Source organism: Bison bison, unplaced genomic scaffold (assembly GCF_000754665.1).
Source record: "Bison bison bison isolate TAMUID 2011002044 unplaced genomic scaffold, Bison_UMD1.0 scf7180017864473, whole genome shotgun sequence".
NCBI classification, from domain to species: domain Eukaryota; kingdom Metazoa; phylum Chordata; class Mammalia; order Artiodactyla; family Bovidae; genus Bison; species Bison bison.
Window position 1 is genome coordinate 13,501,992 of NW_011495034.1, and position 25,959 is coordinate 13,527,950.

Below are 25,959 nucleotides of genomic sequence, written 5' to 3' on the forward strand. Positions count from 1 at the left end.
CATTACTTTACTAGCGTGTGAGATGAGTGCAATTGTGTAGTAGTTTGAGCATTCTTTGGCATTGCCTTTCTTTGGGATTGGAATGAAAACTGACATTTTCCAGTCCTGTGGCCACTGCTGAGTTTTCCAAATTTGCTGGCATATTGAGTGCAGCACTTTCACAGCATCATCTTTCAGGATTTGGAATAGCTCAACTGGAATACCGTCACCTCCACTAGCTTTGTTCGTAGTGATACTTTCTAAGGCCCACTTGACTTCACATTCCAGGATGTCGGGCTCTAGGTGAGTGATCACACCATCGTGATTATCTGTGTCATGAAGATCTTTTTTGTACAGTTCTTCTGTGTATTCTTGCCACCTCTTCTTAATATCTTCTGCTTCTGTTAGGTCCATACCATTTCTGTCCTTTATCGAGCCCATCTTTGCATGAAATAGTACCCCCAAAATTGAGTTATAAACCTACCATTTAAAAATTTTAACCTTAATTTTGTAATTCACATAAGCATTAGCTTGAACAGATCACCTCTTTATAATTGATATTCCACAATTTCTAACAGGTTTTAAAGAATAATTTACTTTCATAAACATAAAAATCTAGGCAAGATTCTCTTAACTATATTAAAATTAGTTAACTACATTAAAATTAGTTCTTTAATGGATCTAAAGTTTAGCTGCTTAAGGCATTTTGTGTGGAAAACAGCCAAACTTTAGATCCATGAAGGATAAAAGTCTTTTTTAAAAAGTTTTTTTTTTTTAGTTTAATAGGAAGACATTTTTATTGATGGCTTATGAAAATGTAGGAAACTGATGAATACAGAATGACACAAAGCAGAAGTAATGTAGGTTACTGAATTACTACACACAGGTATTAACATCTGTATTATCCTTAGCCATGCACTTGCTAATGGATTTTGTGATAGCATTTTTATACAAAATTTTTTAAATTAATTTATTTTTGGCTGCACTGGGTCTTTGTTGTCGCACACAGGCTTCAGTAGTTGCAGCACACGGGATCTACAGCTTGGGCTCAGTAGCTATGGCACACGCGCTTCCTTGCCCCATGGCATGTGAAATCTTCCTGGACCAGGGATCGAACCTGTGTCTCCTCCATTGGCAGGCATCCTTAACCACTGGACCACCAGGGAAGTCCCAGGAAACAATTCTTAAACAATAGAGGTAGCTGATGGTATTAAACGTCTCAAGCTCCTTTTGGTAAAATTAAAGATGCTGTCACCTGTAATTCATGCTGGAATGCCACTGCCTCTCCAGAGGCATGTGGAGATATGGGAGATGTTTCTGTTTGTCACAAGGCTGTGTTGGGGGAGTGCATTGGTATTTAGTGTTTGAGGTCAGGAATGATAAATCTTAGTAAGATGCAGAATAGTCCTACAAAACCAAGAACTGTCCTGCCTGAAAGCCAACGGTGCTTGCATCAAGAAATACAATTGGGCTTGTAATAGTGATAAGCCTAAGTCCACTACCTAGGGGAAACAGCAAGTTATTCTTCTTCTTGTCAAAATTTAGCACCTTTTTGATGCACCTGAAACCCAGACACTGTTCCCTTGCTTCTGAACTTCTTGCTCCGATCATTTTCTGTCACCTTAAGAGGACAGTATCACTATACGGTCAACTATTTACACTGCGGGGCTTCCCTGGTGGCTCAGACAGTAAAGAATACCCCTGCAATGTGGGAGACCTGGGTTCGATCCCTGGGCTGGGAAGATTCCCCTGGAGAAGGGAACGGCTACCTACTCCAGTATACTTGCCTGGAGAATTCCATGGCCAGAGGAACCTGGTGGGCTACACTCAGACAGGACTGAGCAACTTTCACTTCAGTTTCATTTACACTGATGTTCTCTGCAAAGTGTTAAGGAAAACTTTAGAGCTGCTAGTGACATAATCCTTTTTATTCCTTCTATCTAGTCAATCACCAACCCTTCAATGCAGTCTTTGAAATGATGTTCATGTTTCTTTGAAATGGTGCTTATACTTCTGTCTCTCCCTCATTATTCTTCCCCACTGCCTTCGCACTTACCAGCTGGGCGTCTGGATGAAAGAAACAGCCTTCTAAGTGGCCCATTCTTACGCTAATTCCTTTCCTAAATCCACTTCCTCCCTGCAACTAAGGCTAGGCTCAGTCTTGTCCAACTCTTTGTGACCATGAATCACAGATGCCAGGCCTCCCTGCCCATCACCAACTCCCGGAGCTCACTCAAACTCACTTCCATCGAGTCGGTGATGCCATCCAGCCATCTCATCCTCTGTCATCCCCTTCTCCTCCTGCCCCCAATCCCTCCCAGCATCAGAGTCTTTTCCAATGAGTCAACTCTTCGCATGAGGTGGCCAAAGTATTGGAGTTTCAGCTTCAGCATCAGTCTTTCCAAAGAACACGCAGGACTGATCTCCTTTAGGATGGACTGGTTGGATCTCCTTGCAGTCCAAAGGACTCTCAAGAGTCTTCTCCAACACCACAGTTCAAAAGCATCAATTCTTCAGTGCTCAGCCTTATTCACAGTCCAACTCTCACATCCATACATGACCACAGGAAAAACCATAGCCTTGACTAGACGGGCCTTTGTTGCCAAAGTAATGTCTCTGCTTTTCAATATGCTATCTAGGTTGGTCATAACTTTCCTTCCAATGAGTAAGCATCTTTTAATTTCATGGCTGCAGTCACCATCTGCAGTGATTTTGGAGCCCAAAAAAATAAAGTCTGACACTGTTTCCCCATTTATTTGCCATGAAGTGATGGGACCGGATGCCATGATCTTAGTTTTCTGAATGTTGAGTTTTAAGCCAAGTTTTCACTCTCCTCTTTCACTTTCATCAAGAGGCTTTTGAGTTCCTCTTCACTAGGCTAGATGTTCCCTAAACATCGTTTCCCCACCTTGGTTTTTAATCAAAAATCTTCAGTTGAGATTTTACTTATCTTTCCTTTCTCATTACATCAGAACTTACTAAAGATATTGGCACTGTCTTTTTCATCTTTGTATTTTCATTGTGTCTGACACACAACAAGATGCTGAAAATATATTTAATTACTATACAGTGGAAATTTGGTTTTAAGTTTTAATATTCATGGCCAAATACTTCTTAAAGCTGTTTTGTTTTCTCTTTCAGTCCAAGCCCTTATTAATTTTATTTCCTTTGTACTCATGATATTACCATAGCAAAGAATAGGACACTTAGATTTCTCATGATTTGTTATTGTTGCAAAATATTTCTGCTAATTAACTAGCTCATAACTACATACTAGCAAATGGTAGCAACACCCCAACAAGTCCACAGATAATTGTTTATTGCTTGCTGAAAACAATTCCACAGTTGGTCTTTACCAAATTACATCATGATGTAAAATGGGTGTTTAGGGCTTACAGATCCTTTTATAATGATGTACCTAGGACCTACAGTATAACCCTATGCTTAATAAAAATAATAGAACACCTGTCATAAGATTATAGGAAAAACCTGTAAAGTTGATAGAAGTTTCGCATTACTATAGGCCACAAGTCTTAACAACAGACTTTTCCAGTTAAGACATATGAAAAGATTCAGCTAGATAAATGGTGTATCAAATTGTATTGGTTTATACTTAATGAATCCTTCATTTCTGTGTTTGTTTTTGCATCTAGATGATCCTTAAATACTCATTCACTCTCAGTTTCTAAGCAAAGTACTCAGTTAAAGACTGCTTCCATAACTGTAGAAGTTCAAACAGTCTACAAGTCCCAATTTCTTTGTATTTATATGCATGGATCTGATATGCAAATATTCTAGAATTACTGTTTTTAATTTGATATACCAAGGAACTTTGCCTGCAAATCCCAAGAATTCTTTAGAAACAGTACCAGCCCTGAGAGCAACCAAGCCTTTAAAAATATTTCTATACTTTATTTCTTCCTATCTTTTTTAAATAAAGAAGGAAAGCATTTTTAATCTCCATTCAGTTACATAGAATCAGAATACTGCTATGTAACATAAATCTTCATACTAATGCACAGGAATTGAAAGTCAAGCATCTTTGGTTGAGGCTGAATTGAACTAAGTCTTGATCCTGTAAACATTTCCATAGGAGGTAGCCATACACATTTGACTGTTGTCAAATAAGGGATAGTAAACAATGATTCTGTGATCCTAATAAATTAAAAGTATTTTAAAAGCATTAAATAAATGTTTCTCTTTTTATAAAACCAAAAATGAAACAGCACACAGATTTTCAATAAATTAAGAAGAGAAATATTAAATCTTCATGGTTGAAATGTCTGCATTTTCAAACCTCCACTGGTTCATTTGATAATGTTTGATGCTATAATTAATAATGAGACCACATACATTCTAAACAAATTGTTTGCAAGGCAAATTCCACAAGTATTTCCATTCACTATGGAGTTGTCCATAGTTTTATGCCAGTGACCTGAAAAACAATATCCTGCCACTGGATAGTCCATTTTCTTTCTCTGATGGCAGTCTGAGTAGATAGGATGTGAATGGTAGAGATTTTTTAGTTTCACACCCCACCCAACACTGTTGCTTTAAGTGCCTCCAGCCGCTGTTCCCATGAACACAGTGTTGATTGGTGGTAGAGAGGACACCATTTCTCTTCCATTTGCTCCATGGGAGTCCAGGGGTTCTTGAGCTGGATATTGATTGGAAGTTCCGTACATACACTGGGAGGAGGAGGAAGGAATTGGGGTTTGCAGGCTGGATGCTGTAAGGGAAAATATAAATAGCAATTGAAAAAAGATGGACATTTTCTTTTTTCTGTGCCACTCACTTTAAGCCTTCATACTTACTTGTGCATTTAGCATATATATTTGTACTAAATTTGAGTGTGTATGGTTTCTCAGAGCAATTCTTATCTTTTCTATTTCTTCCCTTGCATTTTCCTTCTTCAACATCTTTCACAAAGAAAACTCAATTTCAAACGTAAATTCAGACAACTTTATCATCAAAATGTACCCCCAGTCTACTTCCTCTTTCCATCTGCATCTCCACAATTGGAGTTCAAACCACCATCTTCTCTTTACCTGGACTAACACAGAGGCCTCCTAACTAGTCTCAGGACTCTCGCCTTTGTTTGCTTCACTTTTTACCCTGTAGAGAGTGGCTAGGATAATCTTGCCGAAGTGGACATCAAATTGTCCCTCTTCTCAAATGCTACAATGACTTTCCATTACTCTTAGAACAAAATCCAAGCTCCTTGCTCTAGTTCATAATACCCTAGGTGAACTGGCCTCTGTCTTCTGATTTATTTTACTCCCCTCTCTTCATTCACCATGCTCAAAACACATGAGCCTTCTTTCTACCCATTGAAGCCAAAGAATTCTCATTTCAGAGGCTATGCAACTTGCCATTCCTTCTGACTAGAACTTGCACCATCAGATTTTCACATTTCCTCCTCCTCATCATTCAGCTTTCAACTCAAATGTTTCTGCCTCAGGATTCCTTTCCCAACTATTTTAGCTAAAACAGCTCATCCATTACTGTCTGTCATTTACCTTAGTATTTAATTGACCTGAGAGTATCTGAAATTATCTTTTTTAATGCATTTAAAAAATATTTTCATTGCTTGATCTTTCCCTACTAGAATGTAGACTTCTTACAAGCAGGAACTCTAACCTGATCACTGCTGTAACTGCACATCTAAAATGAGGATTGGCACATCACAGTAGGTTCTCAAAATTGTTCACTAACTGGCTCACTAGCACTACATTTCCTGCATTTTTGGTTGCTGCTTTCTTAGTACTGTTTTTCTTCTTTTTCTAAGTACCATCATCTCTGTCACTAAAAAGCAGGTTCATAACTAAGGACAGTTAATTATAGGTCCTAACTCCCCTTGTCGGAGAAGGCAATGGCACCCCACTCCAGTGCTCTTGCCTGGAAAATCCCATGGATGGAGGAGCCTGGAAGACTGCAGTCCATGGGGTCGCTGAGGGTCAGACACGACTGAGCAACTTCACTTTCACTTTTCACTTTCATGCATTGGAGAAGGAAATGGCAACCCACTCCAGTGTTCTTGCCTGGAGAATCCCAGGGACGGGGGAGCCTGGTGGGCTGCCGTCTCTGGGGTCGCACAGAGTTGGACACGACTGAAGTGACTTAGTAGCAGCAGTAACTCCCTTGTGGTGCTTCCCGGGTGGCTCAGTGGTAAAGAATCTGCCTGCCAGTGCAGGAGACTCAGGTTCAATCCCTCGGTGGGGAGGATCTCCTGGAGAAGGAAATGGCAACCCTCTCTAGTACTCTTGCCTGGAAAACACCATGGACAGAGGAGCCTGGTGGGCTACAGTCCATGGGGTCACAAAGAGTCAGACACGACTGAGCAACTGAGCACGCACACACACACACTCCTTGTGGTACTCACTCAGCTTACTCTATTCCCTCTTTTCACCTTGAAGTCTTCTTTGCAATTCACTTATAAGCCAGCTCAGACAACTAAAGCTTAGAGTCTCTCCTATATCCAAACTATGTTCCATCAAGGTGTCTACTATCTCTGTAAGTAAACAGAACTAATAGTAACAACAGCAACACGGTCCTTTTAGTCTCACAGCAAGGAAACTTCCTGAAGTGGAATTTTCTGCTTCATTAGAGTAACACAGACGCAATGACCATATGCAGATAGCATGAGATGAGCTGGCAGACTCTGCTCAGGAGCATCTGTAATGGTCATAGGAAGGGAAGAAGTGCTTCCTATTGAATTATTGGAAAAACACACTGAGAGAGGAGAATGGACTTTATTCCGTTTTCCCTTATGCTCTGTTTGGGTGTTGATACCCTCTGCTGCTGCTGCTAAGTCTCTTCAGTCGTGTCCGACTCTGTGCGACCCCGTAGACAGCAGCCCACCAGGCTCCCTCATCCCTAGGATTCTCCAGGCAAGAACACTGGAGTGGGTTGCCATTTCCTTGTCTACTTAACACTAATCTGAAATCAATTCCATTGGAAGATTTCAATCATCTCATATAAACATTAACACTGCACCTGCCCTGATACTTACATGGATATATACTTTGCCTGTGTTACATTATTAGTGGGTTTAGAGACTAAATCTATGCCTTTTTTTCTGTTCCCTTTTTTCATTTCACTGCTATATGGAGATCCTACTCCATGGCAGACACTTTGCTGGGGCTGGCGAATCATCTAGTAAAAGTCGTGGTATTTTCTCAGGGACAGCAACTTTGTTGGAATAAGATGCTAGGGGACTTCATGGAAAACATACAGTTTTGCTCATTTTTACTTAAAATGTACATTATAGACTAAGAAAACAACATTTTCTACAGGTTGTCTAATCATATTTTATTTACAAATGAGAAAGTGATAGTAACCTTCCTCACAAGTCACCATTTTTAAAAACCTGGAGTGGTTTTATGATACTGATGGAGATTATGGTGTCCAAAGACAGCTCTTGTCACTGGCCCTGCTTCCAACGGCGAATAAGAAAAAGTGAGAAAAAGATATCATTATTGCCCTTATAGTTTTTTAGACTACTTTTGATAGGTTATATGAAATATTTTCATACAAAATTAGATGCCAGCGATTCTTTTTGGAAAGAATAACAGATCTAGCAGTAGGTTGCATGGTGACATATAAATTGAAAAATGGTAAGACTGTTCCTAACAGATTCAAAAATATAACTTTAGATCTAAACTGATAAACCAAAGGTGGGAACATGAGTGCCCAGTTAATACTGTATACCTGAGGTTAACAACATTTTAAAAATGTTTTCAAAAAATATTAATATATTTTACCTACTACGGGAGTTCGACATGCAACAGAAGGTGGTGTGTCTGCATAAAAGGAGCTGGTCTGCTTTCTGCTACCATCGTCTAAAATGTTGAGCGGATCATGAATGTCGCCATATGGAGGCAGGGAGCGCACACTACTGATGACGGAAACGTGTTGATTCACCATCGATCCAAGTCTATGAGACTCTGGGTAGTTGACGTTGCCCCCATAGTACCCTATGACAGAAAGTGTTGAGAAAGTAGAGTTAACTTATCGCAAATAATATTCAGGAAGAAAAATGAAAGAACAAGGTAATAGGAGAGATCCCTCAAGATACCCTACTGTAAATACTACATTGACATCAACATTTACAATACAGTTGGATGTGCTTATATATGGATATGGTTCAGTTCAGTTCAGTCACTCAGTCGTGTCTGACTCTTTGCAACCCCATGAACCAGAGCACACCAGGCCTCCGTGTGCATCAACAACTCCCGGAGTCCACCCAAACCCATGGATATGGTTCACTTGTTGTTTTTTGTTTTTAAAATACGTAGGAGTTATCATATTATTAATTTTGAGATATAAGACTACACCTCTCTCATATTTCCCTTCTCTAAATTAATAAGATCTTATGATGCCTATGAAGAAAAAAAGCACCATTAGCCTTTCACAAAGATTACTTATCAAGTACCAGTTTTATTTACAGATTGATGTTTCTGGGAGGAGGACTGGTCTTTGCTGAGGAGAGGAGGAACAGAGCAGCCACTTTGGTGGCTGAATAAGTCCACAGAGCTTTACGTGTTTTACCAGACCAACAGGAAGCACTGTCTGGGTCCTAATCTTTAAGATCTGCTGCTAGCTCTCTGGAAGAAACATTATTCACTAAAAATATCTTCAAAGGACACAACGTTCTTCTCTGGGGCTAACATATGGTTTGACAATGTTTTCACCCTGTGTGGCATTTAGAAGGACAGCTGTAATAAAGCCACAAGAATTAGGGATATGTTTGTGTTGTGCTGTGCTTACTCACTCAGTCCTGTCTGGCTCTTTGTGACCCCCATAGACTGTAGCCTGCCAGGCTCCTCTGTCCATGGGGATTCTCCAGGCAAGAATACTGGAGTGAGTTGCCATGCCCTCTTCCAGGGGATATTCCCAACCCAGGGATCAAACCCAGATTCTGCAAATGCAAATGCAGAATCTGCATTGCAGGCAGATTCTTTACCATCTGAGTCACCAGGGAAGCTCAAGAATACTGGAGTGGGCAGCCTATCCCTTCTCCAGGGGAACTTCCTGACTCAGGAATCGAACTGGGGTCTCCTGCATTGCAGGTGGATTCTTTACCAGCTGAGCTACCCAGGAAGCCCAGGGACACGCTTGTACATGGCTGAAATTAGCTCCAAATGTCTAAGATTCCACAATCTTGAGGAAGTTCTACACAGGATGACGTGCTGTTCACCAGAGGTGGAACTCAATGTCTGGTTTTGCCTAACTGTCATCTCAGGAAAGGAAAAATTCTTTAAAAATTTCAATACCATTAGGTGAATTAGGAGGCAACGTTGCTCCTTGGCAGCTGGCAGCCCCTGCATTGCTCAGGAAATTGAAGCCTCCTGTATTTAAAAACTGCAGACTATGTGGATCTTGGCCATGTGGGGATGGTCCATAGCTGGAAGGTGGCCGAGAATTATATGGGGACCCAGCACAGCTGCCACTGAAGAAGTCTCTAGAAAGCTGCTGATCACTCCAGACCATGCATCGACTATGCTCCGGGCGATGAGGATAGAGTCCTGATGGGGTGTGAGGCTGTGTCCTAAACACAGTCTGATAGTTAGAGTTGGTCCCATAAAAGTCATGGCTGGCTTGAGGGAAAGTCGGATAAAAAGGCTCTGAGTATGCTGAGCAGTGTGATGGGGCTGACAGTACTGGGCCCACACTTGGAGGTCTCCCTGCCATTGGCCCCTGGTTAATGACGCTTCCTCGGCTCGCCATAGCTGGAGAAATAGGTGGTGTCATCAGATGTCCAGAACTCTGGGAAAGCTCCATTTGACCTGGAAAAAAGTTACCGGAGCCTTCACTAGTGGCAGATTAAAAACAGATGGGCTCACAACATTTAAAATTATGCAAAAGATTTATTAATATATCTTTTTTCCAACTTAGATCATTTCTAACCTCCAAAAATAACAGGACTGGGGAAACAACAAAACTCTAGGCTTAAAAATATCATTGTAACATGTATGTATTTCACAACAGTGGCAACTTTTGGAGTTACTGACCATGGAGAAGAGCCTGGGATGGCTTCATCCTTCCATCTGTATAAAGATGATTAGAGCTCAAGCTTGGGAAGGGCAAAGGGTCTGCTGTTTACCTTTCTCTGTAATTAAAAAAACGCACTGAATGCTAAATGATTTGATGTATAGAAGGGACATTGTAGATCCCATCGCTTCAGTCATGTCCAACTCTTTGTGACCCTATAGACTATAGCCCACCAGGCTCCTCTGTCCATGATATTCTTCTCCAGGCAAGAATACTGGAGCGGATTGCCATGCCCTCCTCCAGGGTATCTTCCCAACCCAGGGATCAAACCTGCAACTCTCTCCTGCACTGGCAGGCAGGTTCTTACCACTAGCGTCACCTGGGAAGCCAATGTATAGTGTGAAAGAAAAACACAATAATGTCAAAAAGACCATGGCTTCAAAGCAGCCAATTCAAAACTCCATGCAAACCCCACTGATGAGCAGTGAGCTATGAAAGCTACCAAATCCCTGGGCCTCTAGCTTTCCATTGTTGGAATTAGGCCCCTGAACTATAAGGCCCTTCCAGGGTTAAAATTCTGTGTATCCAACAAATAAGGTCTATAGAAGGATTTCAAGGAAGACATAAGGCAATAAGTGGAGTTAAAGTATTATCTAGTAGCTAGTTTAAGCCATAAACATTCAGACCAACAGGGAACCACAGACCAAAGAGAAAAATTTTTGTGATGGTTATCCTAAAATAGCTGAATCTTAAAAAAAAATTTTTTTATTTATTTGGCTGCATCACGTCTTAGTTGCAGGTCCCCTGAATCTATTTTATAATGGAGGACAAATAAAGTCTCCTCAAAATCCATAAATAAGTAAGTAGCTCATATTTTTTGACTTTCAAAGCATCTTAAGGATTTTGTGGACACCTAATCTATTTCTTTCTTCCACCAAGTGAGAATAACCAAGTATTTGGACTTCTGATATAACTAGAAGAATATGTTAAAGTGTGATGTCTATCTTTAAAATAGTGTTGATAAAAATATGAATGACAAATGTTGAAAATCACAAAATATTATAAAGCTTTATTAGAAGTCATTGGAGATAAGCCTTTTTATTCTTGGAACACCTGGAGGTTATTAGCTTTAAGAAAACAAAGGAATAGGTTCCTGTGAGACATATTGAAGCCTAAGTGATGTTCCTGGTTGTCTCACAGCCTACCTGGAAGCGGCATGTTGTCTGTATTCCCAGCAGGGAACGGGTGCAGAGCAGAGGTTAAGCCTCCAGGTTGACTAGATGACAGAGGAAGATACGTTGTCTCCACATGGCTTTCATTCTTCACAGTATCACTGGGAACAGTGCTCCCTTTATTACGGTTGGCCAGAAAGCACGAACTTGGAGAAGCAGTGAAGGCAGCTTTACTTGCATCTGGAAAGTTTTTTTTAAAATACGAAAGCTAACATCATTGCCACATTCCTAGTAGATAAGCCCAAGTGAAAAACAAAACACACTGTAAATGTTCCAGGGCTGTGTCATAAATCTGGAAATGTTTGAGAAATGTTTTCCATGGGAAATAAGACAGGCAGACCTTTGGTCTTGGCAGAGGTGCTGGGTTTTGCTAACTATATACTTGTGGGTATAGGTATTTTCTTGTTGTTTTTGTTCAGTCGCCCAGTCATGTTCAACTCTTTGTGACCCCATGGACTGCAGCATGCCAGGCCTTGCTGTCCCTCACCATCTCCCAAAGTTTGCTCAAGTTCATGTCTGTTGCATCAGTGATGCCATCCAGCCATCCAGGTGTTTTCTTAGGGGCACTAAATAATCCACTCTGTAGTGAATAGCCTTCAAAATGCAAATAATCACATGCCAAATAGATGACTTTCCTTCCCTCTCTAATCCCTATAGAACTCATCTCTGCACCATTTATAAGACATGTTATCTTGAATTACAGTTATTTTTGTGTTACAGTCATTTCTCCAATTTTATCTAAGTTCTCGGAAGTTAAGAATATCGATTTTATTCTTCAGAGTTTCCAGTTGACTACTTGACTACTCTATGTACCAATGGAGGAAAGACGAAATAGGGCTCTCTTAGTGTTAGTATCCTGTATCAGTAGTGACAATTTGGTGGGGAAAAATCTGAGTCTACTATCAATCCACTTAACAGGTGTGCTTACAAATTCCTGAAATTAGGTTTCCACAAAGAAAGATGCAAAATAAGATGTACATTTTAAATTACCTGAATTCTTCATATACTTGTCCAATAAATTCTGTAACTCCTGCTCTTTGTCATTATTAAACTGGGTCTCCATGGCGAGCAGAATGTATTCATCAAGAAGCATTCGGATCAAATGGAAAGAACCTTGTTTATGGATGAGGAATGAGCAGAGGGCATTGCGAGATGAAATAAGGGAAAGAAAGAGACGGAAAGAAAAAAGAGAGACGTCTAAGTTATCTTTGTGACCATCTCGCAGCACTTTACAAGGAGCAACTGAAATAAACAAATACTTGTTGGACTTTAAATGACCTGCTAAGACCAACATGCTTAACTGGGGTCTCTAATCTTTTTGTGCACCGCCTGCCCAGCTCCCTGTGTGTACTGTCCTGCCAGCTCTTTGGCCACTAATTACATCAAAGGAAAATACGGATGAAAGTGAGACATGCTTTATGCTTTAAGAGGGCATACACTGGAGTGTGATAAGCTTTAACCCAGGGAGAATGAGCTCTACTCTCTCTATTTCTGTTTACTTTGGACTAAATAATTAGACAATAGCCAACATGGTCTGAAAAAAGTATCAAGTGAGAAGATGTCTTTTTCTCCTGAAACAAAATGTTCTCTCATTAAAAAAAAAGAAAAAGTAATTTTCATGTGGAAGATATCCTGGAAAACCTTAAACTTTTATTCAACAGATTTCCCAATGAGTCTTTTTTCATAATAAAGTCAGGATTAAGTATTATATAATTTAAGAAACCTTAAGCATAAGCAACAAATTTCAGACAATAGACAATATGTTTTGTTCATGCCTCAATACAGGTTCACTAATTTAATCTAATTCTGTTGGAAATTAAATGAAGACAATTTACTTAATTGTAACCTATTTTATATGTGAAGATTTTGCAAAATGCAATTACAAAGTACAGAAGTACTGTCCAGTAGATAGCATTATAACTACCAACAAAGAACCTGAGAAATTTTAGGAAAAAGAAGGTATTCAACTTTGAAATAAGGTAACTTGACTCAATTTTTTCATAAGTCATATGGATCAGGAAAGATGGTTCAGAAACATGATAGCATGTCTTCTAATCAGCTCTTTGACTTTTGGAATACAGCTATGTGGGTTCCTGGAAAAGATGCAGACATTTACCATACTGTAATGAATAGTGCCTTTGGAAAGTAATGTATGGATTATTGTTTATTTGCTTGTTTAACAAAGGAAATTTATCCTAGCACTGATGGAACGTAATGGTTACAGCTGCTATTTACTGTGTATGCCAACTGCTGGCAATGTATTTTTATATATATCACCTCACTCAATTGCCCATGTAACCCAATGAAAGAAGTATTCTCCCATTTCTACAATGAGCAGGTTAGCTTGGGTAAAAGCAAACTCAAAGAAAAGGAGTGTAAGGATTTAACTCTGCAAGTGGTCTGACTCTAATACCCAGGCTAATAACAATCATTGTCCACTGGTTTAATAGTCAGATTGGAGAAGTGACAGTGCCACACGTTTAATAATTGATAGGAAATGTGACTGAGGAATGAATGATGTAATTCATCTAAGAAGAGTTTTATAAAGCACATAAGATACCAAAACTGGATGCATTGTTCAAGGTGAGATTATGCATTACTCGAGCACCAAAAAAGCTCCACTTCAGCAGGAAGTCTTGAGCCCTCTTCTTTAATGATCTCCCATTTTGCTTGCTGGTCTATACGTAAAGCAACAAAAACGAAAATATAAAATCTCTTATCTCATCACCACATGCTTCGTACATAAGATCAAGAGGTAGATAAACTGACAGATGGACAGATGGCATAGCATGCCTTTTATGTCATCAAATAAAATGATCTGTCCAGGGATTTTACTTTCCATCTGTCTTTGCTGTCATTTCTCAGGCTCATAGATCTTTATTGTGTATGGTTTTGTTACCTAACAGAATTGGACAACAAAATGAAATAATTTACAAAATATTTTCTCTCAATTTTCCTTTGACAGAGCTTTTAAAAAGAGCAGAAGCAAAGTATGAAGAAAGGGTTATATATTTCTGTGAATGATTAACTGACTTCTCTGGTCCTGAATGTTAATCTGTTTTCCTTCCAGGAGAAAAAAAAGTTCCTCACTATAACTAGTTTCCTTGATATGGAATGGTTAACACCAATTGGTGATGGATATATTTGTTCTTATGGCCTTGTGTGATGGATGACTTGAAGGTTAACTGAAAGAGTTGAAGAAACCACATACAAAACACAAAATACTGAGCTCCTGGAATTAAAAAATGCAAATTACTTAAAACTATATCTTCTGTCACCTTTTATGAAAACATGCTTTTTAAGAAAAGGGCCAAAAAAAAAAAAAAAGGCCAGATCTTTCCAGTTTTATCTTTCACTACTGATATTACTCAGTTGTAAACTTATTGACTGATAGCGAAGGCACAGTGGCTTGTAGTCTGTCAGAAAACAATAAATAAAATCCAATTCATGTCCAATGCTCTCAAATCTGCTGTATTTCTAATATTGATATTTGACTTAACTTATTGGTAGGGTTTCAAAAGCTTTTCAAAGCATTATTACACATATCCTATCACCACTCCCCACCACTCAAGAAATTATAGCCAGTTTAGCATTTTCTATTAACAAAATCTTATTTTCTGAATATATCTGAAAAATACCTTAATAACTCTCTGCTCCACCACAGTATCCAACCATTCAATGAAAGCCTCCACAGTGGCATTCTTCTTAAGGAGATCTTTCAGTTCTTGAAACACTGTGATAGAATCATCTACCATGGAAAAAGAAAAAAAAAAAAAAAGAAAGCCTAATATTGTATTCTATTTTGAACCCAAGATAAAACCTAAAACTAGAATAACTGGTAATTTTATAGTATAAAAGGGAAAGACAGGTAGATTAAATTAAATGTGTTAAAGAAATGAATTTCATATCCTGGAAACTAACAAAAAGTCCTTAGTTCTTGACTCTTCAAAATTTTAGTCACAAGTGTATATGTCTTGGTATATACTGAAATGCAGGTTTATGTATTATACACTAGGGAGGAATAAGTTGTCAATAGAGATGATAATTCGTTTTGGATGCAACGCTTTCATTAAATGCAATGGATTAGTTGAAAGTTAATGAATGAACTAAGCTAGACTTGTTGATTTCCTGCTTTCTGAAATACCCTTTATCTTTAGCAAAAATTAAATTCTGCCCTGCAGAAATGAGCCACTTAAATGAATAATCTTTTATCATGTAAAAGTTAAAGGGGCAGTTTAGGACTATCATTTTATTAAACAGTTTGAGGTTTACTGAATCCCAAAGGGTAATATAATTTTGTTAGGAAACATAAAGCAGGACTAAGGTTGGCCTGTCCCGAGAGAGCAGTGAGTTATAGCCTATAGGAGGCTGCATTTTTTTTGGTGTTTTCAGAGAGAAATGGTAGGAAAAACAGTTGGTTGTTATCCCTGGGAAATGGAGCTTGGCTGTGTGGTCACATATACTGGCTTGGTAAATGTCAGACTGTCCAAACCTAAGCAGGGCACGTCTGCTTTGTAAAACATGATTGCGTTGAGATACCATTTTGATATGCATTGTACCCCATGTAATGCCAAGAGTGGAAAACATGGAAATGCATATGTTTGTAATATAAAACTGGAAGAAAACTCAAAACCATTTTGATTATTCCTAGGATTTTTTCCATTTGGGTTATTTCTAGACAATGAGATTATAGATGGCTTTTATTTTCCTCTTAACATTTTCTATATTTTCCAGGTTTTTCACAATCAGTAAGTACAACTGTTTTAAAATAGAGAACAATTTTTTCAAATTAAAAGTATTTCTATAAACTAAGGTTTCTCAATGATTGTGTAGTCCAAGGGGACACTTGGGAATGTCTGGAGACATATTTGGTTGTCATAACTTGGGGTGGCTGCTACTGGCATGCAGGGGATAGTGCCCAGGATGCTGCTAAACATCCTTCAATACACAAGACAGTCTCTGCCCCATCAAACAGTTATGCAGTCTAAGACATGGATAGCACTGAGATTGAGAGACCCTGCTCTAAATAGAGAGAGAAGGCTTACATTCAGTGTAGATATCAGATTCAGTGTCTGTGCTGCCCGAAATGGTGAGAAGGGCCTGAGATCCGATGCTATTCAAGTCAACCTTTTCAATATCAGATACCATAGAATTCACAACATGCTGGTCAAAGAGAGCTGGTCTGGCAATCTGCATAAAGAAAGTAAAAAGGATACTAAGTTATGTCATTGATCTTCCATCTAAAGAAAAATTTAGCTTCTAGAGAAATAATTCTCTGAGAGAAATGTATTCTAAATAACTCATTTCTTATTTTAAAACTAAAAGCAGTAGCTGAGACTCATGGTCATCTCTGTTAAAGGTTTGAAAACTATTTTTGGAATAAGAAAATATATTTTTTTTAACCCATGGTCATAAAATAAGAGTTTCACAATGTTATATTTCTTATCTGAAACTATCCTAAGCAAGTCTTTCAAAATTTCAGAGGCTGATGACCTTCATAAAACAAAGGAAAATTTGAGGAGAGGGGAAGTATATTTTAACAATATACAAACACATAACTCTAATTTAGGAATTACTTTTTCCTCCTATTTAAGAGAACTAAATTAGAAGTAGTTTAAAATGACTTCCCTGGTGGCTCAGATGGTAAAGCATTTGCTTACAATGTGGGAGACCTGGGTTTGATCCCTGGGTCAGGAAGATCCTTTGGAGAAGGAAATGGCACCCCACTCCAGTACTCTTGCCTGGAAAATCCCATGGACAGAGGAGCCTGGTAGGCTACAGTTCATGGGGTTGCAAAGAGTCGGACATGACTGAGCGACTTCACTTTCTTTCACTTAAAGTGTGTTGTGGGTTTCAAAATATCAGATGGTCTCATTCCCCACAATCTATTAATTTTATTAATTGGATTTATTTATTAATAGAATTCATGTGGCAAATAAGAGTTTTACATTTTACATTATATTCAAAAGGTTTTTTCTCTTTTTACTTTCTATTTTAAAATAATTTTAAATTTGCAAAAAAGTTGCAAAAAATAGTGTAGAGTATTTCCATATACTCTCTACCCAGCTTCTCCTTATGTCATCATTTTACATTACCATTGTATATTACCAAAATCAGAAAACCAACGTGAGTACAATACTAGTAACTAAACTACAGACATAATTCAAATTTCATCAATTTTCCCACTAATGTCCTTTCTCTGTTCTAGCATTCACTCTAGGATCTCACATTGGATTTAATTGCTGTCCACTTTGTCCTCAGTCTCTTAAAGTTCCTCAGTCTTTGCTAACAAATGATTTAATTTTGATTTGGTGACTCAGATACCCTTGGCTGACTGACGTACCTGTGCAAGATGTAAGAAAGATGTTTGCCGTTTCAGAGATGATACAAATCTTCTCACAATAGGTATTTTCTTGTCAGTTAGAGCTTCTGGCAAATTTTCCAAGGATGAAACAACCCATTGTTCCCAATTCTTAGCAAAATTTCTTATGTCTGCTAATAAGCTATAAAAATTCCCAAAGAACAAAAACCTCTGTATTAAATACTAAATAGTTCACAATGCATTAAATAAATGCAGTTTGATAGAGGTATAGTATTATTCTGTGATTCTAAGAACATGACTGAAGTCAGCCTAGGTCTGCCATTTATCATCTTGATCAAAATACTCAATCTCCTGAAACTCTAATTTTCTCATCTGTTAAATGGGAATAAGAATAGTATTCATGTCACAGGATTATAATGAGGACTACATGAAATGATTCATGGAAAGTGTTTGGGTTAAAACTTGGATGGCAGAAAGTGATCAATAAAGATATACTTTATTATTAATATTGATAATTCAATCATCTTCTGTAAAATAGTTCTGGGAAAAGGTAAGTGTGCACTTGATTGTACATATCTTGGCTTCTTGAGAGACATGCATTGGGATCACAATGCATTTCAGGTATTTAATATTTGTTTCTAGTAATATATTCCTATAATTCTACATGATTCCTATATTTCAAATTCCTAATAATTCCTATAATTCAAATATAACTATAGAATAAATTACCACAAATTATAGGACCTCATTTAGAAAATTGCAAATGTTGGTTGTATAAATATATTATGAGAATATACAAAAATTTATGTCAGTCAACAACCTACATATGACATCGTAATGAAACTGATCTAAATATATTTAGGATGGGGCATATGTTGGGGAGCAGTGACATGGTAAAGGAATAAAAGTAGGCAGAGTTTAGAGTTAAACAGACCTTAATTAAAATCTAGGTTCTGCTTCCTACTAATTTGGGCAAATAAATTAACTTCTTTGTACTCCAGGTTCCTCTTTGTGACTTTGGGATCATAACAGTTTGGAATACTGTAACAGGTTGTTTTTCAAAAAAAATCCAGTTGTTCAATGAAAAGGAATTGATTAAATATAGTATTTTTCAGATGCTGGATGTCTATCCAATCATTTAAAAAATGCTCATCTGTATTTGTTGATATGGGAAGATTTTCACAGTATACTGCAATAGTATGTGTACTATAACTCCATTTTTTAACATTCCTAGAAAAAAGTTTGTGAGATAATAACCTGACATTCAAAATCTAAGATTATCAGTGATTTTTTAAGTGCACTTATGCATGTTTTTCATTTTCTAAATGAATACAAACTACTTGCATACTTAAGAGAGAAATATATAAATAGTACTTTTCAGGTTGGTTGTAGGAATTAGGTGAAATAATTTGGGTAAGATTAAACTCCCACACTATGTTTAATAAAATTCAGCCGTTACTACTTGTTAGCTACATGGCTGAATGGCTCCCCAGGTGGCTCAATGGTAAAAGATCTGCCTGCCAGTGCAGTAGATGCAGGAGGCTTAGGTTCGATCCCTGGATCAGGAACATCCCTTGGAAAAGGAAATGGCAACCCATTCCAGTATTCTTGTTGGGAAAATCCCATGGAGCCTAGTAGGCTACAGTCCATGGGGTCACATTGGACACAGCTTAGCGGCTGAGCACAGCACACACAGCCCATGACTGAATGCCTGTCACTAGGTAAGCATAGCCATTTTGCTGTTACACAGAAGTGTTGTCTACCTAATTCAGAGCTCAGATTAGATGTTTAAAGACTATATAACAATAATTACAAGAAACTATTGACAGACCAACTACTATTTAAATAAACAAACCAGTCTAGAGGAAAAGGTAAATAAAAAATAAAGATTGTTTTATCAATCATCATGTATTTATTGAGAACCTATTATCCCCGCCTATGTATATTTGTATCCCCAAATACTAAAATAAATTTCATTACTTTATTAGAATTTATTGTTTTTTAAATTGGCTTTGTTTCAAGTTTCTATTGTTCTTACATCAGAAAAGACTTTGTGAAAAATCTTCAAGCATCATTTCCATTTGAGATCTTACTCCTTTGTTAAAAAGAAGGTAATAATTCCATTATGTTCCTTTCTGATTTTCAAAATTAAGACTAAAGTATAATAAATATAAAACAATTTTCCTTATGTTTTTATTATTGTGGTTATTTTCCACAAATTATCCCATTTATCTCCCTCTAGCCAGTTTCCATTGAAGAACTTCCTCAAGTATCTTAAAGGTCAACTATACTTAAATATTTATTTTTCACTTGGGCAGCTCTCAAAGGGATTTCAGGATTGTCCCATCAAATTTTGTTCATTGAGGTTTGAATATAAAGATTGGGGCACATCTCTTCAGCTAATACAAACGGGCAGGAGCAGGAAAATAATACTGGTGAATGAATGAATTTCTACTGAATGTTTTGCTTTACTATAATGTATAAGGTTAAACCCTTTACAAGCAAGTATATTTTATTGACTGAACCTACCTTTCAGGCATTTCTTGCATTGTGGCAGGAATAAGTACATCTGTAAGAACCTTAATCACAGCAAAAGAGAGTTAACATAAAACCTTACTCAATATTTCTATAGACACACTTACTCTTTGTCAGCTACTTTTTATTCCGAGCTTTCCAGAGAATAATATGTTAACTCGTTTCTGAAAGTTGTACTTTTATCTCTAAAATGAATGTATATGTGAGCTGTGTATGTGTGTTTGTGTGTGTGTAAAAGGCAAGGGGAAGGGTCTATAGAAATATTGCAATGCCAGTTAAGCAGGTGACATGAATATACTGAGTACAGAGTGCTAGTTTTCAGAACATAAGGAACACTGAAAAGAAAGGGCTAGGCTGACTGCACCTTAAACATGGGTGAGATGGGTTCTCATCAAGGATGACCTTGATGAGAACAAGTGGAAAGAAAAAATTAGTGCTAACTGATACCAGCTCAGTAAAAATGGATAAATCAAGGAGATGGGGAATCAGAAGGGTTATGAATAGTACGGACCCCTTGGGCTGGCTCATAAACTGAGTGGGCCAGTCTGGGGACGAGGACCAAGAGGGCTTCAGGAGATATTTCAAAATGAGAGTAAACACTCGTCTACAAAGGCCTGCGTAGCCTACTAGCAAAACGCACGTGTAGTCCACGTATATGAAACACTAAAGCCAGACTGTTGTAGATGCCCAGTATGCTCGTCACCAGTGAACTGGCCTTGGTAATTATGCACAGTTTTAAGGACTAAAAGCTGACCAATCTCTAGAGGTGGGATGAAGGTCTTGCCAAAGCTCATGTTACAATACACTACTCTCTTTACAGTGCTCACTGTGGGAAAAACTTTGTGTATGGAAAGGTACTTAAACTCTGGACTTTTGTGCTGAAGGCAAAGAAATAGACCATTTGGCAATGGGGAAAGCCACGCTTTACGGATATTTTTTGGAGGTCTGAAAGACAGTCGGAACAGCTTTTCCTTGCTGCTGGTAAATGTGCGTGTATGAGCCCAGGTCTCATACCTACTTTTGGAACCACCTGCTTTCACCTTTCCGATTACTTCCTCATGTCTTAAACGTTGCAGATAATCACTTAGTGCAAACTGAACCATTTCTCTCTGGATGATGATATTCTTATTTGATCCAGAGAAATGAGACAATCCTTGCCCTCCTTTGTTTTTCTTCAACTTTAATTAAAGGTAGAGAATATACAGCACTACTCTATTCTCTTATCCTGCAGTAAGGAAGAATGGGACAGAGGATGAAAATATGGACTCCCTCATCCTAGGTCAAGCCCGCCTACTGGTTCTCGACGTACAAAGTTGCTTCTGGACTGTTCAGTGTTTGCTTCACTTCTCTGCAAAGTTGAAAATGTAATAGCAGCAACTAACTAAGACGGATTTTTCCTCCAAAATACTTAACAGGGCTCCAGCTTGGGTTTTCTTGCTTACCCAAATTATTAATATGTTTTAAAAGGAAAGCTTTTGTTTTTCCTTATGACAATTTAACAGGTTAATGCAGATAGACTCAATTCAAAATACCCAAATTGTAGCACAGTTTTCTCCCTTAGCTTGGACCTGTATCTACTGTAACTTGGGAACAGATTCCTGGGGGAATTAGCTTTACCCTCTTTCCAGCTGAATGGCTGGTTCTGTGGCCAACCATCTCCTCTTTGCTTTCAATATCCTTCCTGATCCTTCTATAGACACTTAGGGACTCTTGTTTGGCTTAAGAACAAAATTCATCATTAATGCATTAACATTAGAGATTTCCAGATTTTTCAAGTTATTAGTCCTATAAGAGTGCTTAATTCTGCTTTTCCCCAAACTCTGATACTGTGAAAAAGCCACTATTTATTCTGAAAACATCTTAGACAGTTAATAAAATTATGTAAGTTTTTATGGAAGTGTGTCACATTTAGAATCATTCTTAGCTGTAAACAGAAACTGATTTTTGTTTTACTTAATATAAATTTACATTAAAATACATTCACTATTACATACTATTAAGCTGATTGCTTTCTAATCAGAAAAAATTAATAGTGCATCTCCAGCTAGAAATAACAAGTTTTACTGAAAACATATTGAAAAGTTTAGATGGAATGAGAAATACATGTTTAAGTCATCCTAAAGAGCTTACCTTATAAAGAATTGAGTCACAAACACAGAAAATGTCAATTATAACTGGGTTTTCAAGCAGGGGAAGAAGATGATCAGGCATTCCTTGCCAAAAGTGTAATAAGAAATGCTGAATCTAGTTGAGAACAAAGAGTATGTACATTAACATTTTTCCTTAACATGAACTTGTATGAAAAACAAGAAAAGAATGTTTAAATAATACAGTCAGCAAAGCGTTCTTTGTTACTCTTACCTCCTCAAAGTTCCCATTTATTGCATTGTCCAAGATGCACTGGCAGTGAGTTTTGTACATCATTATTAGGGTATCAACCTATATTGAGGAAGAAAAATCTTAACAAAAGCACCCTTTCAATGCTGCCTTCATTTTGTTCATGCATACATTTGTTCATATATTCAAGCACATGGTTAAAATTCCTGTTATGTACCAAGCGCTGTGCTCAATGCTGAGGAAACAAAGGTGAAGGCGTAATTCTTATTTTAAGGCGCACACTGCCTTGTGAAGGGACAAAGGCGAGCAAATGGATAGTTGCAGGACAGTGTGATAAGAAAAACGAAAAAAGTGATTGTTTAGGGAACTATCAGTCAAAGTGACATTGTAATTTTCTGCTTAATAAGGAAATCTCCTTTGATTGGAGAAATAAATGTAAAATGATAACATACATGAACTCTTCCCACAGTTTTATTAAGCAGGTGCTTGGGCAGCGTGGTGCAGGGGTTTCCAGTTTCGGCTATGGAGTCAGCTAACACTGAACAGGCTCCACTGCACTGTTTTGCACAGGTTGCTTTGTCTCTGATCCCAAGCTTTATATCTTCAAGTAGTAATAACATATTACTTATAAGGTGTTGAAGAAGATAAAACAAGACGTGCTGCACATGGAACCATTTTCCTCATGCAAAGTATAAGATCTGACTGTATTACCTCAAATTACTAATAATATTAAATGACTCGTTGGCCAAAAAAGATTTCAACATTAAATGTCTGTTACAAAAATTCTGTTTCCATGTATACACTAATACTTGTATCCACAGATAGAAAATCTTAAACATCTTACAATTTGCAGAAGGTTAGAACTTGTTGGAGAAGGCACTGGTGACCCACTCCAGTACTCTTGCCTGGAAAATCCCATGGACGGAGGAGCCTGGTGGGCTGCAGTCCATGGGGTCGCTAAGAGTCGGACACGACTGAGCGACTTCACTTTCACTTTTCACGCATTGGACAAGGAAATGGCAACCCACTCCAGTGTTCTTGCCTGGAGAATCCCAGGGACGGCGGAGCCTGGTGGGCTGCCGTCTATGGGGTCACACAGAGTCGGACACAACTGAAGCGACTTAGCAGCAGCAGCAGCAGCAGCAGAACTTGTTAATCTTCTGGGAAACTAGGAACACCCATGTTCAAAACATTTTTATTTTATAAGCTAGAAATATTGCTACCTGTTACAGGTTGTGTGTTCTATGTGAACAGAGGAACAGGCTTAGATGTTAGAGGTGTGAACTCTGCCTGCAGGATACCTGGATTTGAATGCTAGCTCTCATCTGCCACTTAGTAGCTATGTGATGTCGGGCAAAGTACTTAACATTTATGTGTTTTAATTTCCTCATCTATAAAATGGAGATCATAAAAACAGTAAATATCTAATCGGGTTGTTATGAGGACTAAATAAATTAACACATGAAAGTGGCTGGAGTAATCCATAATACAATACTATGGTTAACTATTTTTATCTTTATAGTATCTAGGGTGGTGATGGTGACAGGGATGTCCTACTCCAATTCTTTGCTCTCCAACCTTTATCCCTGCAGCCCACCGACATCAGACATCTTTGTGGTTTAGTGTAAAGCTGTATAATGATGGCATGCAAATTACCAATCTACCTCTAAGGAGGTATGCTGACTACACACCTCTGCCAGGATATGTCACCACTGATGCAAATGAAATATGCTCTTTACCTTAAGCAACAATTTTCAGATGGGCCGCAAGACATAGTTTCAAATGAAGATAAGAACAGCATGAATGATAGAAAGGAAATAATAACTGTTGTCAAAAATTAACCCTTTGACCCCTGAAAGCCACTAAAGAACAAGTGAACTTTTATCTTCACAAGTGTTTCCATTTATTTGTGTCAATTTTGTTTTCTTCTATGCAGAAAGCATCAAAAATTGTAAATCTTATCATTGGTACTTTGCTTATTTAATAGTTACACAGTCTTAGGGTAAGAACTTTTCACTGTAGCATACTTTGCAGTCTTTATAAACATAATTTTGCTCAATTTCCTGAGAACATACATCACATTATAGAGGGTAGAATCAGAGGCAAGTCTTCGCTCTAGTAAAGTCAGTGAGCAAGAGAGGAGGTAGCACCTGTCTTGAGTGACGCTCTGATGGGGGCAAAAAGCAGGTCCCTCAGCTTCAGCAAACACCGTTCACTGGGGTCAGCTTCCCACTAGGCAGCCTCCATCATATCTGCCTCAAGAAAGTACGTGCTTAAAAGTGTTCCGCTTCAGCCACACCCCTCTTTCTATGAACTGACACGTTGCCTGGGGAACTTGGCTACTGTCTAGGTAGGTAAAAGGCAGGGCCCAGCTGTCCTCAAAGGACAAAGGGAAGTATGGGGCTCATGATGGGGGCCACTGGGAATGAATTTAGAAACCAGAGCTTATTTAAGCATCTTGAATACTGAGTGAGAAATGATCTACAGACCAGTTTTTCAAGTTGACAGATAAGGAATTCCTTGGAGGTTAGAGAAGGCTGAAATAAACTACTGGAACATGTTCCTCACTTCTTTTTTTCTTTGTTACTCTCTCCGTCTACCCTCCTCACCTGGTATATTTACATAGTAAACATCTTCTTGATATGTTTGCATGTGAGCCATCCTCTCCACAAAGGTGAGCCAATAATACCCTCCCCCAAAGAACTGTGTTCCCCAAGGTCCCGCAGATTTCCACAAGTTCCCCCACAAATTGTCACATGTTAACATTTACTGGAAGTGTCTCCAATCTGAAGTGATAATATCATATTATTTCCATAAGGTTAAAAGATGATGTGATGACCTTGAGAAATGTGATGGGAGAGGAGCATAGTAGGAAGTGGACATACTTCAGGAGGCTTGCCTGGATCTGGGAACTACCTTCAATATTTTGCCTGTTCCTAACTGGGAAATAAGTCTGTCAGTATTATGAATTAGAATGAAGTTACTGTGCATCTCTACTTATCTATGAATAGACCTTTTTAACAGCATGTCATTTTTATTTCCAGTTTCTACAAATGCCCATTACTAAACACAGCTGGACTTTGTTAATCATATTCATCTGTCTTTGCACCTTAAAAATATGAACTGACTTAAATATACTCTGAAAGATATTTTCTCAAATGCTAATAGAAAATGAACTTTAGTTGAAAAGAATGTAGAAATCTTTATGCTCTGATATAATAGCGGATCCTTCTATTAGTCAGCCAGCAGATACCCAGCAAATGCCTCTAGAAGTTTAGAAATAGGGGAGCATTTAGCTTTAGACTTTACTACATAAGCAATGCAATTTATTTTATAAACTGAATTTCAGGAAACTGTTTCTTCTTTAACTTTCAAAAAATTTTGCAACAGAGCACAAAGTTTCATAATTGAGAAGAATCTTTGGAATCTTCGAGTAAGGTATCACCCCCTCAATGATAGGAAAAAATTCTGTCCTAGAGAAGTGGTTGATGACTAATTACTGAAATGAAATGGTGCTAGTAGAAAATATCACACTTAAAATGAAAGAAATTGCATATGATT

The 25,959-nt window shown here is 38.1% G+C and overlaps 1 protein-coding gene across 1 annotated transcript in view; it reads right to left on the reverse strand.

Annotated features, from left to right (window-relative positions):
- Nucleotides 1-4,532: 4,532 nt before the first annotated feature.
- The window catches only part of RFX6 (regulatory factor X, 6), a 122,433-nt gene continuing 101,006 nt past the window's right edge, over nt 4,533-25,959 (reverse strand). Inside the window, exons 8-19 of the mRNA XM_010861812.1 lie at nt 22,423-22,500; nt 22,192-22,305; nt 20,056-20,105; nt 17,548-17,707; nt 16,250-16,394; nt 14,843-14,952; nt 13,765-13,882; nt 12,195-12,317; nt 11,178-11,384; nt 9,255-9,767; nt 7,743-7,955; nt 4,533-4,708 (exon numbers count right to left, since the gene is read on the reverse strand). Of these exons, the coding sequence (XP_010860114.1) occupies nt 4,533-4,708; nt 7,743-7,955; nt 9,255-9,767; nt 11,178-11,384; nt 12,195-12,317; nt 13,765-13,882; nt 14,843-14,952; nt 16,250-16,394; nt 17,548-17,707; nt 20,056-20,105; nt 22,192-22,305; nt 22,423-22,500 (2,007 nt within the window). The remainder of the gene's footprint in view (nt 4,709-7,742; nt 7,956-9,254; nt 9,768-11,177; nt 11,385-12,194; nt 12,318-13,764; nt 13,883-14,842; nt 14,953-16,249; nt 16,395-17,547; nt 17,708-20,055; nt 20,106-22,191; nt 22,306-22,422; nt 22,501-25,959) is intronic.